Here is an 18,464-nt window from a genome sequence, read left to right as displayed (position 1 = left end):
AGGCCTGCCTGGCGATGTACTTCTGAAAAACCAGCCACTGACTGTCCTGTGGAGGACAGTTCTACTCTAACATACGTGAGGTCACCACGAATCGAAGTTGACTCAATAGCAGCTGGTCGATATGTTGTTTTTGTGTGCTGTAAAGTCAGTTCTGACTCATAGCGACCCTACAGAGCAAAGTAGAACTGACCCATAGGATTTTCAAGGAGTGGCTGGTGGATTTGAACTGCTGACCGTTTGGTTAGCAGCTGCAGCTCTTAACCACTGCACCACTAGGCGCCATGTATGTAGCTCTATTCAAGGACTGTGACCAAACTGTATTAAAATAAAGAAATGGAAACAGGACAACTAGAATGGAAATAATAAGAATGATCATGCATTGTCAAGAACATAACCAGTGTCACTGAACAGTTTGTATAGAAATTGTTGAATGAGAACATAAACTGCCGTGTAAACCTTCACCAGAAACACAATAAAGTATTATTTGAGAAATAATAATAATAAAGAAATGAGTAAACAATAAAAACTGGAATGATGTTTAGGGCATGATAACCTTTGGACAAATTAACATCTACACACACAGCAAGACATGTGCTTATGGGAGAGAGGGGAGCAGGGATTAGGGATGATGAAGAAAAAACGGGGGGCAGGGGTTCCACAAACAATGATGGGAGCTGAGATGATTCACTCAGGTCTCTGCACCAGTCCTTCCAGAGCGTCTGGAACTTTCTGCTGCTGAGGGTGGGTATGGGGAGGAAAGAGGGGCCCCCTGGAGTGAATGCAGCCCTGATTTTCTTTCTTTCTCCCCTCATGTGGTGGCCAGATCCATGTTCTGGAAGGCGGGGAGGTGAAGATCTTCAGCCGGAATCAGGAGGACAATACCGGGAAGTACCCCGATATCATCGACCGCATCCCCAAGGTGTGCATCTGCTGTATCCACTCTGCCAGGGGCAGCTCTCACCGTGGAGGGCTTGTTGGAAGGAGACTGGGATGCGCGTGGCTGCAAATGGCAGAGTACCTGACTCACAGTGGTTTGTTATTAGCTGCCACCTAGTGGGCTCCAGTTCATGGCGACCCCGTGTGCTACAGAATGAAACAGTCGCCTGTGTTGGGTCATCTTCCCTATCGTCGGTACGCTCAAGACCATTGTTGCAGCCACTGTGTATTTTGAGTGCCTTCCAACCTAGGGGGCTCATCTTCCAGCACTGTGTCGGGCAGCATTTTGTTGTGATCCATAGAGTTTTCATTGGCTGATTTTCCGAAGTAGATAACCAGACCTTTGTTCTTAGTCTACCTTAGCCTAGAAGTTTTACTGAAACCTCTCCACTATAGGTGACCTTGCTGGTATTTGAAGCATGGGTAGCAGAGCTTCCAGCATCACAGCCACACACAGGCTACCATAGTACAACAAACTGACAGACGGGTAGTGGCACAAACTAAACCAAACCTGTTGCCAACGAGATGCTTCCGACTCACAGCAAGCCTGTAAGTCAGAGTAGAACTGCCCCACAGGGCTTCCAAGGCTGCCACACCTTTCTCCCTCAGAGCAGCTGGTGGGTTCAAACCACCAACCTTTCTCTTAGCAGCTGAGTACTTAACCACTGCATTACCAGGGCTTCTGCACAGTGGCTTAAGCATGTCTCATTTTCCCTCAAAGAAATCTGGAGGCAGGCGGTCCAAGGCTGGCACAGCTGTGCAAACCTGAACTCCCGAATCAGCTCACTTCTATCTCCTTCCTCTAGCATCCTAGGCTGGGTGGCTTTTCACCCCAGTGCTTGTCCCCTTATAGTCCCAGGACAGCAGCCACACTTCCAGACAGGAAGACAGAGGATCAGGGGTTCCAGCTTCCATCCCTCCTACGAGGAACTGCCTTCCACCACCCCCAGACTCCTGCTTGGGTTTGTTGTCCAGCGCTGGGTACTGTGATCTAGCATAGGAGAAGCTAAGACAGCCAGAATCAAGCTTTCCAGCCTCTACAGTGGGCAGAAGAAGGGGAGAGAGGATCAGGACGAGTGTAGAGGGAGCCGGGTCCCTGGGTGGCACAAACAGTTACGCTCCATTATGACTCGAAAGGCTGGCATTTGGAACCCACCCAGTGTTGCCACAGAAGAAAGTCCTGGCAATCTGGTTCCGTAAAGATTACAGCCAAGAAAACCCTATGGAGCAGCTCTGTTCTGTAACACATGGGGTGGCCACAAGTCGGAATCAACTTGACAGCACAATGGGTTTGGGTTTTTTTGTGTTTTTTTGGTGGAGGGAGCCAGCCTGCAGGTCTGTTCCCAGAGTCTCACAGAAATGTAAGCCCAAGAGTAGCAATAGGGCCAGGCCTGGAAAGTCCTGGAGCTGGGGGTTTGTCTGGATGTAAGAGGGGTGTTGGAGCTGTTTGAGGAATCCTCGCCTAAAGAGCTTGTTGCCTGGCCCTCGTTAGTTAGGAAATTGGTCCTGTCACAGCAGGAAGCACAGCGTTCAGACTTCTGCCAGTTAGAGAAGACCGCAGTAATGGGGCGGGTCAGTGTGCGCGTTCCCGGGCTCCTGTTAGGGGCCAAGCATGGTGGTTGTTTTAAATCAGTTTTGTTAAGATGCACAGTGAACAGGTTCATGAGTTTTGCTGAATTTATACATCTGCGAGACCAACAATCCAATCAAGGTAGAAAACATTTCCGTGTTTCCACTACCCTGAAAAGTTTCCCGGTGCCCCTTGCCAAGCACCCACCTCCCCCACCCCCGCACCGTCCATCCACCGGAGGCGAGCACTGGCCTGCGTTCTGTCAGCCACAGGCTCGCTTTGCCCGTTCTAGAGCGTTAGGGTTGGTATGTTTCAGAGCTCTTGGTTCGAATATAAAGCTTTACACAATTGTATCTGTAACAATGTCTGTTTAACAATCTTACGAAATTGTAACAGGCTCCTTTAGGAAAATTTTAAAGTCTTTAGATAGAGGTTTTTGTGTATATGGCAGTTTACACAGTTTTCTAAGTAAAACAGAGTGTGCTGAAGACTTTGAAAGCAAGTCACCATCTATATATTTAGGGCTTATGGTTAGGGATAGGACTACATGATGGTTAGGTTTAGGATTACAGTTAGCATGAGGGTTAGGGTAAGGATTAGAGTTCTGGTTAAGGTTAGGGTTACGGTTAGCGTTAGTGTGTTTAGGGATCTTGGTTTGAACATAAAGCTTAGCACAGTTACATCTGTAGTAGTATGTGTTTAACATAAGGAGCTCTGTTGACGCAATGCTTAAGCACTGGTCTGCTAACTGAAAGGTCGGCTGTTCGAACCCACCAGCCACTCCGCAGGATTCTGCTTCCGGAAACCCTGTGGAGCAGTTCTACTCTGTCCTGTAGTGTCGCTATGAATCGGAATTGACTCAACGGCAACGGGCTTTTATGTGTTTAACAATCTAGGAAGCTTCTAACAGTCTCTTTAGGGAGGTTTTAAAAATTATTAGATTTTGTTTGTATGGTGTTTTACAATCACACAGTGTATAGTTTTTTGTGTTTTTCACTCATCATTCATTCATTCAGCATGTATTCATTGGGTGTCTGCTCTGTCCCAGGCCCTGTGCTGGAAGTGTGGGGGTATAACAGAGATAGACGTGGTCTCTCCCCTCCCCGAGTCCGTGGCCTAGTGTGGCAGGCAGATCCTCAGAGAGTCTGCTATTGACTGTAGAGCTGTACCTGGAGAGCAGGGCTCTGAAGAAAAAGACCAAGATTCTGTGAACTTTTTGTTGTTGTTAGGTGCCATCAAGTTGGTTCTGACTCAGCAACTCTGTGTACAACAGAACAAAACCCGGCCCTGTCCTGTACCATCCTCACAATTGTTGTTATATATGAGCCCATTGTTGCAGCCACTGTGTTGATCCATCTTGTCGAGGGCCTTTCTCTTTTTCGCTGACCCTCTATTTTACCAAGCATGATGTCTCTGGTCCCTCCTGATACATGGCCAAAGTACGTGAGACAAAGTTTCACCATCCTTGCTTCTGAGGAGCATTCTGTCTGTACTTCCTCCAAGACAAATGTGTTAGTTATTCTGGCAGTCCATAGTATATTCAATATTCTTTGCCAACACCATAATTCAACGAGAGCCTGTCCAGGGAACAAACTAACCTTGGACTTGGTGACAGAGAAGCAGGGCTGTCACATTGCACAGATCCAGGATACCATACGACTGGTGTCCCCTAGAGTTATGCAACACAGCGTACTTCAGGGAAGTCTCCCCAGAAAGGAGAAGAAGGGGAAAAGGCATTCTCCTAGAGGGACCACCATGTGACTCTTTGGTGGGAGGGACTTTGCACATTGAAGAAACCGAGCAGTTGATGTGCTGGGCTTCAGAGAACATAGCTGAAGGGAGCTGGGTGAGATGCTGACTGAGGGGCTGATCCCTAGTTTATAGCAGAGATGTGCTATGATTGGATTTTGGGGTTGACAAGATCACCCAGCCTGCTGTGAGGAGAGTGGTTGGTGGGGAGGAGGGGTCAGTGCAGGAGCAGGGAGACCAGTAGAATGAGGGTTGTGTCCCGTAAGACAGCTGTGCTGGGGGCAGGGAGGTGGTGAGAAGTGGATCACTTAAAAGAGAGAGATGTTGGAGGTAGAATAAGTTCACTGGGAGATTGAACGTGGGTTGAGAAAAAGAAGAAGAAGACAAAGACCCCTGGGTTCCCAGGTTGTGGCACCAAATAGTAAGTCCTCAGGAAAGGTAGTTGTTCCCCCGCTCAGGGGGAATAGGAAAAGAGGATCTGTGTTCACATTTGTCTTTGTAGTTGGTTGGTGTCATCAGTGGATCTCAAGAGCTGGGGAAGGGAAAGGGAATCTGTTCTGCTGTGTCTGTCTTGTGTCCTTGTCTTCCACCTCTTAACAGCCCTGCATTCCCCCTCCACCTTTCAGATCAAACTCCCATCAGTCACCTCCTTCATCCTGGACACTGAGGCCGTGGCTTGGGACCGGGAAAAGAAGCAAATCCAGCCATTCCAAGTGCTCACCACCCGCAAACGCAAGGTAGCCTCAGCCTCCCTCCATCCCCCCACTTCCCCTTCCCCCACTGTCCCACACACCATTCTCCCAGCCCAGTCTCCTGGTCCTGCCGAATCCCCCAAAAGGCTGAGCATCAGTTGGGACACAGCTCTCTCAACCTTTTGCAAAATAGCTGCCACAGCTCCAGCCATCGTGTACTCACCCCAGCATCCCAAGTAGGAAGTGAGGGAAGAGGCTCTTCCCTGCATCTCTGTCTTTTTACTGTGAAAAAAGATCTGTCCTGTAGCCCCTACAACCTGCACCCTGGCAGACTTCCCCTTTGATTCCCATTGGCTGGAATTGTGTCGTGTGACCACCATCCGCTGCAAGGGAGGCTAGGCAAGCAGATATCTGGCAGAGGGGAAGAAGGTTGTCAGGATTAGCCGAGAACCATCATGTTTCAGGGCCTGGGGCTGGCAGCACTGCTGCCCACACAGACATGTGGTTCTGTTAGCGGGTGGAGGTGGGGACAGGTGACTGTGGTGTCTGCCTCAGACAGGTCCCCTTTCACCTTCCCCTACTCCTCATCTCCATTCTGCCCCAACCCAGGACGTGGATGCATCAGAGATCCAGGTGCAGGTGTGTTTGTACGCCTTCGACCTCATCTACCTCAATGGAGAGGTGAGTTCTAACTCCCTGTCCACTGGGAGCTTGAGAGGCAGGTAGATTTGGAAGCCAGTCAGCGTTCTGCTTCTGACACTACCACTTCCCTGAGGGGGAGGCCGCACTGGGAAAGTGGTCTTAAACTATGATTTGAGGGCCTCTGTGGGTCTCCAAGGCCCTTCCAAGGGGGTCTATAAGCTCCACCCTTTTTCAGCTCCTTGACGTCTCTGGGTGGTGCGAATGGTTAGTGTTTGACTACTAACCAAAAGGTTGGCGGTTCAAACCCACTCAGTGGCACCACAGAAGAAAGGCCTGGCAATCTGCTTCCAGGAAAGCCCTGCAAAGCTCAGTTTTACTCTGTAACACGTAGGTCGCCATGAGTTGGAATCAACTCACGGCAGGTGGTTTTAATAAGATGTTAGTTTGAGTCTGGAAGCTCTGCAGACCCTGCTGGTATTTGAAATACTGGTGGCATAGCTTCTAGCATCACAGCAAAACTCAAGCCACCACAATACGACAAACTGACAGATGTATGGTTTAAGACTGCCTAGGAAGAAAGGCCTGGCAATCTATTTCCAAAAATCAGCCCGTGAAAACCCTTTGTGGATCACAATAGAATACTGTGCAGTGTAGTGCTGGAAGACACCCCCTTAGGCTGGAAGGCCCTCAGAATCCATAGTGGCCACAACAGAGGACTTGCGTGTACCAACGTTCATGATGATGGTGCAGAACTGGGCAACATTTCGTTCTGTTGTACACGGGGTCACCATGAGTGGTGCTGATGCACGGCAACTAACAGCGAATAAAGTATTCAAACTCAAATGGGACCGATGCTGCCCTTGTCTGATGCTCTGTGCTTCTGAGGTCACCAAGCCAAAAAAACCCATACCCATTGCTGTCAAGTCGGTTCCAACTCATGGCGACCCAATAGGGACCCGTAGGGTATCCAAGGAGCGGCTGGTGGATTTGAACTGCTGGCCTTTTGGTTAGAGCGGCTGGTGGATTTGAACTGCTGGCCTTTTGGTTAGCAGCCGAGCTCTTAGCCACTGTTCTACCAGGGCTCCCCTGAGGTCACAGGGTGGTTAGTTTTCTCTAGCCTCTCATGCTAATGACCAGCCCCTCCTTAAAATCCTCAAAGTCCTTATGTCAAGGTGGCTCTTCCCGCTCAGGGCTTTCCATGAACTACGGTGTGACCTCTGCGTTTCCTGTTGCTCCTGAGATTCACTTCGTTGTGTGCTGTCTTAAGTTTCCTAGTGCTGCTGTGACAGAAGTACCACAAGTGGGTGGCTTTAAGAACAGAAATCTATTTTCTCAGAGTTCAGGAGGCTAAAAGTCCAAATTAAGAGTGCCAGCTCTAGGGGAAGCATCTCTCTCTCTACTCTGGGGGAAGGTCCTTTTCTCTTTCAACTTCTCCATGATTCGTTGGTGATCTCCACATGGCATCTATCTTCCCCATCTACGCTTCCTTGCTTCTGTCTCATCTCCTTTGACATGGCCTCATTATCATAACAAATAAAACTGTATTCCCAAATGAGACTGGAACAGTTATACACAGCTGGTAGGAATGTAAAATGGTACAACCACTTTGGAAATCGATTTGGCGCTTCTTTAAAAAGCTGGAAATAGAACTACCATATGATCCAGCAATCCCACTCCTTGAAATATATCCTAGAGAAATAAGAGCCTTTACACAAACAGATATATGCACGCCCATGTTTATTGCAGCATTGTTTACAATAGCAAAAAAATGGAATCAACCAAGATGCCTATCAGCGGATGAATAGATAAATAAAATAAAGAACAATGATGAATCTGTGAAACATTTTATAACATGGAGGAATCTGGAAGGCATTATACTGACTGAAATCAGTCAGTTGCAAAAGGACAAATATTGTATGAGACTGCTATTATAAGAACTCGAAAAATAGTTTAAACAGAGAAGAAAATACTCTTTGATGGTTATGAGAGTGAGGAGGAAGGGGGGAGAGGGGTTTTCACTAATTAGATAGTAGATAAAAACTGTTTTAGGTGAAGGGAAAGACAACACGCAATACAGGAGAGGTCAGCACAACTGGACTAAATGAAAAGCAAAGAAGTTTCCTGAATGAACTGAATGCTTTGAAGGCCAGCGTAGCAGGGGCGGGAGCCTGGGGACCATGGTTTCAGGGGACATCTAAGCCAGTTGGCATAATAAAATCTATTAAGAAAACATTCTGCATCCCACTTTGGAGAGTGGCGTCTGGGGTCTTAAACGCTAGCAAGCAGCCATCTAAGATGCATCAATTGGTCTCAGTCTCCCGGGAGCAAAGGGAATGAAGAACACCAAGGACACAAGGTAATTAGGAGCTCAAGAGACAGAAAGGGCCACATAAACCAGAGATTACATCAGCCTGAGACCAGAAGAACTAGATGGTGTTCGGCTACAGCCGATGACTGCCCTGACAGGGAACAAAACAAAGAACCCCTGAGGGAGCAGGAGAGCAGTGGGATGCACACCTCAAATTCTCCTAAAATGACCAGACTTAATGGTCTGACTGAGACTAGAAGGACCCCAGAGGTCATGGTCCCCAGACCTTCTGTTAACCCAAGACAGGAACCATTCCCAAAGCCAGCTCTTCAGACATGGATTGGACTGGACAATGGGATAGAAAATGATACTAGTGAAGAGTGAGCTTCTTGGATCAAGCAGACACATGAGACTATGTGGACATCTCCTGTCTGGAGAAGAGATGGGAGGGCAGAGGGGGTCAGAAGCTGGCTGAATGGACACAAAAATAGAGTGGAGGGAAGGAGTATGCTCTCTCATTAGAGGGAGAGCAACTAGGGGTATATAGCAAAGCGTGTGTAAGTTTTTGTATGAGAGACTGACTTGGTTTGTAAACTTTCACTTAAACCACAATAAAAATTAAAAAAAAAAAAACCTATTGCGGTCAGCTACCGTATAGATCAGGGTAGAACTGCCCCATAGGGTTTCCAAGGCTGCTATTTTTATGGAAGCAGATGTCCAGGTCTTTCTCCCACAGATTGGCTAGCAGGTTCAAATTGCCAACCTTTTGGTTCCCAGTCAAGTGCTTTAACCACTGCGCCACCAGGGCCCCGTCCGCAGGTATAGGGTTTAGGATTTTCAACACATAATTTTTGAGGGAGACAGGTTGGTCCATGACAGGGGTCTTCACAATGATGCCACACCTCTCCCCTACCCCTCCTTTAGTCACTGGTACGGGAGCCCCTCTCACGACGCCGGCAGCTGCTCCGGGAGAACTTTGTGGAGACGGAGGGTGAGTTTGTCTTCGCCACCTCGCTGGACACCAAGGACACAGACCAGATCGCCGAGTTCTTGGAGCAGTCGGTGAGAGGTGAGGGCATGGGCCTTCTCTTTGCTCTTCTGTGGCGTGCACTGATCCCGGCCCCCGCCAGCCCACCGACCCCAGGCGATTTGGGGGTGCTGTCTTAGTTATCTAGTACAGCTGTAACAGAAATATTGCAGTGGGTAGCTTTAACAAACAATTTTTTTCTCACAATTTAGGAGGCTAGAAGTCTGAATTCAGGGTGCCAGCTGTAGGGGAAGGCTTTCTCTCTCTGTGGGCTCTGGGGGAGGTCCTTGTCTCTTCAACTCCTGTTCTGTGATCCTTGGCCATCTTCACGTGGCCTAGCATCTGTCTTCCCCCACCTGTGTGTTTGCTTCTGTGCCTAATCTGCCCTTTATCTCTCAAAAGTGACTGGCCTGCACAATTCTGAGAATTTATGGAGAACAATTGTGTACTTCACATGGTTTTGAATTGTATGATATATGAATGTACTCCAATAAAGCTGGGGTTTTTTTTGTAAGTGATTGGCATAAGACATACTCTACACTGATATGACCTTATTAACGTAACAGAGAAAACTCATTCCCAGATAGGATTACATCCACAGGTATAAGGGTTAGGATTTACAACACATATTTTGGGGGGACACAATTCAACCCATAGCAAGTGGGGTCCTTCCTATCCCAGCCAGCCGTGGGAGCAGGGGGTCACAAGGGGCATATCTCTGTGTCTCCTCCAGACTCATGCGAGGGGCTGATGGTGAAAACCCTGGATGTGGATGCTACCTACGAGATAGCCAAGAGGTCGCACAACTGGCTCAAGGTGACCCCCACCCGCCCCTCTGCCCTGGCCTCACCGAGAGCTGAGCCAGAAGTCTGTCCTGACCAGCAGTCTGTTTGGAGTCCATACTTCCCCCGTCTGAGTTCAGCAGCCCTTTTTTCGATCTACCCTGCCTTCCCTCCAAGCCCTAGTTAATGAACCTGCCACAAGCCAAGCCCCAAGCATTGTGGATACTGCGGTGCAAAAGCCAGGCGGGTGTCAGCCTCCCTGCCCTTCCTTTCAAAAGCTCCCTGGGTGGTGCAAGTGGTTTGTGATCGACTACTAGGAACCTAAAGGTTGGCGGTTGAACCCACGCAGTGGTGCTGTAGAAGAAAGGCCTGGTGATCATCTTCCATAAAGATCACAGCCAAGAAAACCCCACAGAGCAGTTCTGTTCTGTAACACATGGGGTCGTCATGAGTCGAAATCGACTCAAAGGCAACGGATTTGGTTGCGCTTGGAGCTTGCCTTCCCTTTGCGGGTGAGGCCAACAGAAAAGAAGTCAACCAATGAGGAATGAGAGACAGGCAGTTAAAAGCACAGTGAAGAAAGCAGGTGTTCTCCAGGGCCAGAGAGGGACAAGCAGTACTCTGAGTGGTTGGGAAGAGCCTCTTCCAAGGCAGCGTTTGAGTCGAGAACTGGGTGACAAGGACCCGGCCCCAAGAAGATCTGGGGCAAACCTTCTGGGCAGGGCACAGGGAAAGCAAGTGCAAAGGCCCTGTGGTAGGAACTGTTTGCCATGCTTAAGGAGCAGGAAGCGAAGGCCAGTGTGGTATAAGGTGATCACGCAATGCCTGGGAGGCCAGGAGAAAGTCAGATTTTCATCTGAGGGTTCCAGGAAGCCAGTGAGATTCTGAGGAGGGGAGCCACATGCTCTGGGGTCAATTTGCAGAGGCCCCTCTTGCTGCTGTGGGGAGAGTGGCCGGGGCTGGGGGAGCTGGGCAGCAGGGGAGAGGCGGTTAGGAGGTTGTTGTCTGGTCAGTGATGGTGGTGGCTGGAGTGGAGGTGGCAGCGAGGGTACAGAGCAGGGTGGTAGATTTGGGAGTTGCGCTGGGGTCCTGCTGACAGGATTTTCCTGTGCCTTTAGTATTTGTTCATGCTCAGTCTCCCCTCCTAGACTATAAGCAGCTCTGACAGTACCCACCTTTCCTGTCTTAGGAAATGTTTGCTGTTCTCTCCCCAGTACTGAGCTCCTGCCTGGCTCACAGTTGGCACTTAATAAATGTATCCTGAATGGATGGATAAATGTTCTCCATGTGAAGGAGCGGGTGGATGAAGGGAGTAGGGTGCAGGTGTCTTTGTACCAAGGCACACAGTTGGCACCTAATAAATGTATCCTGAATGGATGGATAAATGTTCTCCGTGTGAAGGAGTGAGTGGATGAAGGAATGTGTGTATCTCCATATGGAAGGAAAGGAAACCAAGTATAGTCCCCTCATTTTCCCATCGGGCCTCAGTCCAGCCTACTGCTCCCATCTCTAGTGGCCTCTTTCGCATTTGCTCTTGAAGCCTAGAATCCCTTTCCACGTTCCTGTCCCTTCTCAGTAGCTAGCCCAGAGGTCTTTCTAGACCTTCTCCTCAGACTCACCCAGTCCCTCGTCAACACACCAATTAACCTCCAGTAGTGAGGCCGCCACAGCAGGCACTTTTCCCTCACCTCTCACCATCCCCCTTCAGCTGAAGAAGGACTACCTCGAGGGAGTGGGCGACACCCTGGACCTCGTGGTGATCGGTGCCTACCTGGGCCGGGGGAAGCGTGCTGGCCGCTACGGGGGCTTCCTCCTGGCCACCTACGACAAGGAGAGTGAGGAGCTGCAAGCCATATGCAAGGTATGGGGAGCCGGTGCTGGCCAAAGAAGCAGGAGGGAAGGAGAGTAGACTCCTGGGGGACTTCCTGTTGGACAACTGTGGAGGGCCTGGGCCAAGAGGGTTTTGTGTTTCCCTGGTGAAGGATTTTTTTTTTTTTTTTCCTAGCTTTTATGTACTCTTTCTAATTCTGTAAGTAACTCTTATGTCATATAAAAAAATGAGTTAGTATAGAAAGGTGTAAGGAAGCTATGTCAGTTAGGAATTGAGCTCAGCTGCAAATAATAGTGGCTTAAGGAAGAAAAGGATTTGTTTTTCTCATATGAGTAGTCTTGGAGAGAGACAGGGAGCTCTCTGATGTCATTAGAAACCCAGGCTCCTTTTCTCTTGCCCCACAGTCATTTTTATCATATGTTTGTGGCCTGATTGTCACATTGTGGCTGCAGGAGTTCCAGCCCTCGTAGCTGGAAAGAGAAAGACCCAAGGGCAAAGGGTTATGGGCCACCCAAGTCAGCCTCAGTCAGCAAACAACTTTTACTTGAAGTTGTGATCCTTCTCTTTGTATAATTTTTTTTTTCTGCCTTTTGTCCTGTAAGTACTTGACTTTAAATGCTATCATGTGCATTTTTGCAAGCAATATAGTAATGATAAATATCAAAGTGTTTTCACGTGCCATTCAGCACTTTTATAAACATGACTTTTAATGCCTGCACAGGAGTTTTCAAATAGATGTGCCCTCATTTCCAAAACCCGTTCTTGTGTTTCGGTTGTTGCCCACTTTGTTCTTACAAATAATGCCTTCACATTAACAGTATGTCACATTATACAACAATACAGTCGCCCAACTCTAGTCCCTGAGGGAAGTGATTTGACAGTTTGTAAATACCTTTGGGCATGAGTCTGTCACCATTTTACGTTATTTCAAGTAGAATTTTTAAAAAGCTATTACTGGGACAAAAGGAGAGAGGATTTTTAAGGTTCTCAATACAAAGAGCTTCCCAGCTGGAATTTTGTATCAGTAGTTTGACGATAGGTGGCTGGGTGGCACAAACGGTTAAGCACCCAACTGCTAGCCGAAAGGTTGGCAGTTCAAATCCACCCAGAGGCACCTCGGAAGACAGACCTGGCAACTAACAGCAACAGTTTGAAGCTGCCCCTCTTGCCACCTCTTTGCTAGCATTAAGTATTATCATCTTTTAGTCTTTACTATTTTGGTAGGTAAAAGACAACTCTTGGCAATATTGTGATTAGAGATGACAACACCCAGTTATGGGGCAGGTGGGCTGTGCTGAGACCAAGAGGGCGACCTCCTGAGCCAAGGAGCTGGAGTAGAGGAGGCAAGGGTTTCTCTGTAAAGTGAAAGGCAGTGATGGGTTAATGGGACAACGCTGGCTGGAGTACAGTTCCTATGCCCGGCAGAGTTGTTTCCCCATCAGGGTCTTTGGCTGTCCAGCGAGGGGTGGCCTGGCTGCCCAGCGCCCTGCTGGCCCCTGCTCTGTGGTTTCCATGGATACCAGTGGGACCGGGGATGCTCCTGAACCGGAAGGCTGAGCGGGTGGGGGATGTCAGGAACACACAGCCGATCTCTGGACGGCGGGAGGAGGGAGGATGTGGTGGGCAGCCGGGCCCTCACCCACCTATTCTCCTGCAGCTTGGAACGGGCTTCAGCGACGAGGAGCTGGAGAAACATCACCAGAGCCTCCAGGTAAGCCACACCGAGGCCCTCCACATGGCTCCTTCCAGTGCGGCTTTCTGTCTCCACCCCTGCTGGGGCTCAGGTGTTGGGTGGGTGCAGGCACATGGGCAGTGGGCAGTAGAGCTGGCTTTGGAATCCAGCAAATCCAGGTTCAAGTCCCGACAGTGGTGCTGGACAAGGATCCTTATCTCCCCAGCTGAGTACCTTTGGTGGGTGGGGGGGCAATCCCAGAACCTACCCCAGGGTACTGTCTGGGGTTCCCTGAGTTCATCCTTACAGGGCGCTGGGAAAGCCCTCAATAAGTGGGAGTGGTTGTTGCCACGGTCACAGGCACCTTTGCCGGGACTCTCTGTCTGTCCTGTATATTGATTTCTCTGGATTCTGACTGTCTGTCCCATTCTTTGGTTCTCTCTCTATCCCCTTCTTTCTCTGGGTCTCTGTTCCCCTTTCTTTCTGAGTCCCTGTACCCTTCTCTCTCTGGGCCTCTGTCCCTCCCTCTCTCTGAATCTCTGTCCCTGCCCCCCCCCCACCCCCGGTCCCTGTGCCTCCCTTTCTCTGAGTCCCTGTACCTCTCCCTGGGTTCCTGTCCCCCTCTCTTTCTGGGGCTCTGTCCCCCTCTCTCTGGGTCCCTGTCTCCCTCTCTCTCTGGATACCTGTCCCCCTCTCTCTCTGGGTCTCTGTCCCCCTCTCTTTCTGGGTCCCTGTCCCCCTCTCTGGGTCTCTGTCCCACTTTCTTTCTCTCTCTCTCTTTAATTTGTCGTCTCAGCTCCCAGAGCCTCTGTCTTTCCTTTCTGCTCTTCTCCTATTCTCCTTCACTCCCATCTGTTTCCTTTACAGACTGTCTATCTCTCTGCCACCCTGTTCCCTCCTCTTTCCACGCTCCGCAACCCTCAGCTCTTAACCCTGGTTTTGAGACCCCACACCCTTTCACGCCCCCTTTCCCTTTCTCTCACAGGCCCTGGTGCTGCCCAGCCCTCGCTCCTACGTGCGGGCCGATGGGGCCGTGGCCCCAGACCACTGGCTGGAGCCCAGCACCGTGTGGGAGGTGAAGTGTGCTGACCTGTCCCTCTCCCCCATCTACCCTGCGGCCCGTGGTCTGGTGAGTCCTGGGGCTGAAGAAGGGGCCTGGGGAGACTCTAGAGAATTCCCAGGTGGGACAGCAGGGGCAGACTGGGGAGGGGACCTGGGGAACACACATGTGCCCTTCAGGATGACGATGAACAACACAAAACCAGCACCCAGAAAGCTCTGACCTTTCTCCTTCAGAAGAACACCTCCCAAACCCAACTCACTGCCGTGGAGTCACGTCCGACTCACAGCAACCCTGCAGGACAGAGTAGAACTGCCCCATAGAGTTTCCAACGCTATAATCTTTACAGAAGCAGACTGCCACATCTTACTCCCAAGGAGCAGCTGGTAGGTTTAGACCTTTCAGTTTGCAGCTAAGCGCTTTAACCACTGCACTACCAGGGCTTCTCTCAAAAGAACAACAACTCTCAAACATGTACTCACTCTGAGATTCTTCTCATCCTTCAAAACCTACGGCACAGACTTTCCAGTTTAGAAGTAGGCTTCCATTTTTAAAGGGGAAACTCATATTTTAAAAAACTTTTTTTTAATTGTGGTAAAAATATATACAGTGAGACCTGAGAGAGCTGGAACTCGACAGGACTGCCTCATTTTTCCAGGTCTCGCGAGCTTTCCACCTTTGACAGGGTGCAGTTTTACCACTTTTATTTCTCTCTGTTAGTGGAAAATATTTGAATTTTCATTCTCTGACAGGTTTCCACCTGACACGGGTCCTGGCTTTCACAGGTTTTTCTGTATCACACAGCATTTACCAATTCAGCCTTTATTTGGGTGTCAGGTGACGGAGTCAAAAAACTCACCCTTTTAAAAAAGAAATGCTCTGATAACGGAAAACCGAGAAATTGCTCCCTCCAACATAACCTCACGTTCCGCTTCTAAGTAAAGTTCAAAAGTGCCGTTTTTGTGAGTAACGGCTTCGTACACTTTCTGCTGAGCTGCCTACATCCACAGCCACCTTTTCTTTTTCAACCATAATTTATTCTGCCACCAAGAGCTTTTTAAGTCCTTTTGGCTCATCTCCCTCAGCGGTGGTTCAGACCTCAATACTAACTAAACGTTAGCCCTTCAACGAGCTCTGGGGAAGAGCTTATCCTTCTCCTTCAGAAGAACAATTCTGAAAAAGTACTTGCTCTGAGATGCTTCTTTTCTTTCAAAACCTAGCTAGCTCATATTTTTCTGGTTAGATGTGGACTTCCATTTTTAAAGGGGGGAGACTCACATATGTGTATATATTTTTATTTGAATATATAATATATATCTAACACAACATTCTGCAATTCAGCATTTTTTACACATACAATTCAGTGACACCGATGACATCAGTCATGTTGTGCAGTCATCACCAGTGTCTGTTGCCAGATTTCCTGTCACTATAAACAGATACTCAGTGCTTTCTAAAAGGAGCCCTGGTGGCGTCTTGGTTAAGCAGACGGCTGCTAACCGAAAGGTCAGCGGTTCGAACCCACCAGCCACTCCGTGGAAGAAAGATGTGGCAGCCTGCTTCCATAAAGACCCTATGGGGCAGTTCCGCTGTCCTGTAGGGTCACTGTGAGTCAGAGTCAACTCAGCGGCAGTGGGTTTGGTTCGGTTTGAATGCTTTCTAAACAATGATGTCCCCTTTCTCCCTCCCTCCCACCACTGGTAACCACTGCTAAGCCTCGGTCTCTCTGCATTTGTCTTTTCTAGATATTTTGTACAAGTGGGATCATACAGTATTTGTCCTTTGATGACTGGCTTATTTCACTCGGCATAATGTTTTCCATGTCCATCCATGTTGTAGCACGTATCAGAACCTCATTTCTTTTTTGAATAGTACTCCATTGTCTGGATATGCCACATTTTATTTATCTATTCCTGAAACTCATATTTTCGATCCAGTTTTTTCTAAAGACCATATATGCTCGCTTTCCTCACTCATGCTCCAAGGAGAAAACCAGGGTCCCTTGGCTGCAGAGTGATCAGAGCTGGCGGTTGTTCAGCACTTACTGCGAATCAGCTGCTGTGCTAATGATAAGCACCTCACTTGTATGTACTCATCCTGGTAATCCTCACGAAAATGCTGTGGCATGGGAACACGAACAGCCTTGTTTTACAGATAAGGAAACGAGCCCCCGAGAGCTTAGGTAATCGGCCCAAGGTCTCACGGCTCCTGGGAGTTGGGAGCTAGGATTTGAACCCACCCAGTCTAGCTCTGTGCCACGCATTGGCGGCTCAGTGGTAGAATTCTCGCCTTCCACATGGGAGACCCAGGTTCAGCTTCCGGCCCGTGCACCTCATGCACAGCTACCACCCCTCTGTCAGTGGAGGCTTGTGTGTTACTACAATGCTGAACAGGCCACTGCAGGGCTTCCAGACTAAGACAGACTAGGACGAAAGGCCTGGCAATCTCCTCCCAAAACTCAGCCAGTGAAGACCCTGTGAATCACAAGGGTCTGATCCACAACCGGTAATGGGAATGGCGCAAGACTGGGCAGAGTTTGGTTCATTGTGCGTGGGGTTGTCATGAGTCGAGGCCACCTGGACGGCAGCTAACAGCACGAGCCACGGTCATGTTGTAGAGTTCATGCCCGTGATCCTGCTGTTCTGCTTCTCGGCCCTCATAATAATGATAATGAGAAGTGCTTGTTCTGCAGCAGGCACAGTTCTAAGCACCTTGTATCCTTAAAACAACCCATTGCTCATCCCCATTCTATGGAGGAGGAAACTGAGGCCGGGGTGAAGGAGGGAGGAGGAGACTTTGAATAATAGGGAATCACAGCAGCAAGCCAACTGCAGTTTGGACCACAGGACAGTTCCCATCATCCCTGCCCTCCCCGCCCCAAAGGTGGACCGTGAGAAGGGCATTTCCCTTCGCTTCCCTCGGTTTATTCGCATTCGTGATGACAAGAAGCCAGAGGAAGCCACCACCAGTGCCCAGGTGAGGCCTGGGAAGAGGGTGGGTGGCCTGGGGTGGGCTTGCTTGGCCAAACCAGTTCTAGTTTCTCAGAGAGGTGGACTCTGGAATGGCGTGGAGGTGGTGGGGGGCAGCCACTGAGCTGCGACTCGTCCACCTGCGCTGTCTCTCCTCAGGTGGCCCAGCTGTACCAGGCGCAGAGTCAGATCCAGAACCAGAAAGGTGCGAGCTCGGAGTCCGACCTTGAGGATTTCTACTAAACCCCTGTCCTCCCAGGGCCTGGGCGGAGGGTAGAGGGGAGGGAACCAGGGTATTGCCTTTGTTTTTAAACAGATCTGGCATTGCAGTCCACGTGGTTTTTGAGATTCAGTGTGTATGTGTGTGTGGAGGGGAAGCAGGGTGGTGGCTTAAGCTGGGGTCTGGAATATACTTGGTCATTTTTTTCAATAAATAATTATTGAACATCTTCTGTCAAGGTATGTTCTGGGCTCAGGGTGGGGGTATCGTGCCTGGGACTGTGTAAACCAGCGCTGTCCAGTGGAAGGCACTAGAAAAGGACAGCATGGTTGGTAGAGGGCCAATGAAAACGAGGGATACCCTCCATGAGCTGGATTGACACAGACATACCAGCAATCATGAAGATGGTACAGGGCAGTGTTTCGCTCTATTGCACATAGGGTCGTCATGAGTCAGAGCCGACTTGACTGCCACTGACAACAGTGTCTAACCCAGCGCCGTCCTGTGGAACTTTCTGGAATGATGGAAATGTTCTCAGTCTGTGCTGTGCAGCATGAGAGCTACCAGCCCCACGTGGCTATTGAGAGCCTGAAGCGTGGCTAGTTTGACTGAGGACCTGAATTTTTAATTTTAATTTCAAGAGCTACGTGTGGTTAGTAGCTACTGTATTGGGCAGCACAGGTCTAAACTCTTTGTATATATTAACTCATTTAACCCCCCCCAGCAGCCCCACCTGGTAGATTCTGCCATGAGCTCTGTTTCTCAGATGAAACAGAGAAGGTAAGTAACTTACCCAGGTTACACAGCTGGGAGTGCCCGCAGCACCAGAGTTCTGACTCCAGACACCACACCCATGTCTTAGGCTGGGTTCTCTAGAGAAGCAAAACCAGTGAAGAGTATATATAGAAAGAGAGATTTATCTCAAGGAAATGGCTCACGCGTTGCAGAGCCTGGCAAGTCCCAAGTCCATGGATCAGGCACCAGGCTGGAGGCTTCTCCTGACTCA

The 18,464-nt window shown here is 49.4% G+C and overlaps 1 protein-coding gene across 6 annotated transcripts in view; it reads left to right on the top strand.

The window, feature by feature from the left end:
• LIG1 (DNA ligase 1) overlaps positions 1-17,685 on the top strand; it is a 74,842-nt gene extending 57,157 nt beyond the window's left edge. For 5 of the 6 annotated variants that reach the window (XM_010586482.3, XM_003406496.4, XM_064293931.1 and 2 more), the window contains exons 19-28: positions 824-919; positions 4,882-4,992; positions 5,557-5,628; positions 8,822-8,966; positions 9,658-9,740; positions 11,415-11,567; positions 13,195-13,248; positions 14,195-14,338; positions 17,153-17,245; positions 17,398-17,685. In XM_010586482.3, coding sequence (XP_010584784.2) covers positions 824-919; positions 4,882-4,992; positions 5,557-5,628; positions 8,822-8,966; positions 9,658-9,740; positions 11,415-11,567; positions 13,195-13,248; positions 14,195-14,338; positions 17,153-17,245; positions 17,398-17,481 — 1,035 coding nt within the window. In that variant the 3' untranslated portion in view covers positions 17,482-17,685. The other variant, XM_064293932.1, reaches the window with a different exon arrangement.
• The last annotated feature ends 779 nt before the right edge of the window (positions 17,686-18,464 follow it).

This window comes from Loxodonta africana, chromosome 11, assembly GCF_030014295.1.
Source record: "Loxodonta africana isolate mLoxAfr1 chromosome 11, mLoxAfr1.hap2, whole genome shotgun sequence".
NCBI lineage: Eukaryota > Metazoa > Chordata > Mammalia > Proboscidea > Elephantidae > Loxodonta > Loxodonta africana.
This window is presented reverse-complemented; position numbering and strand designations above follow the sequence as displayed.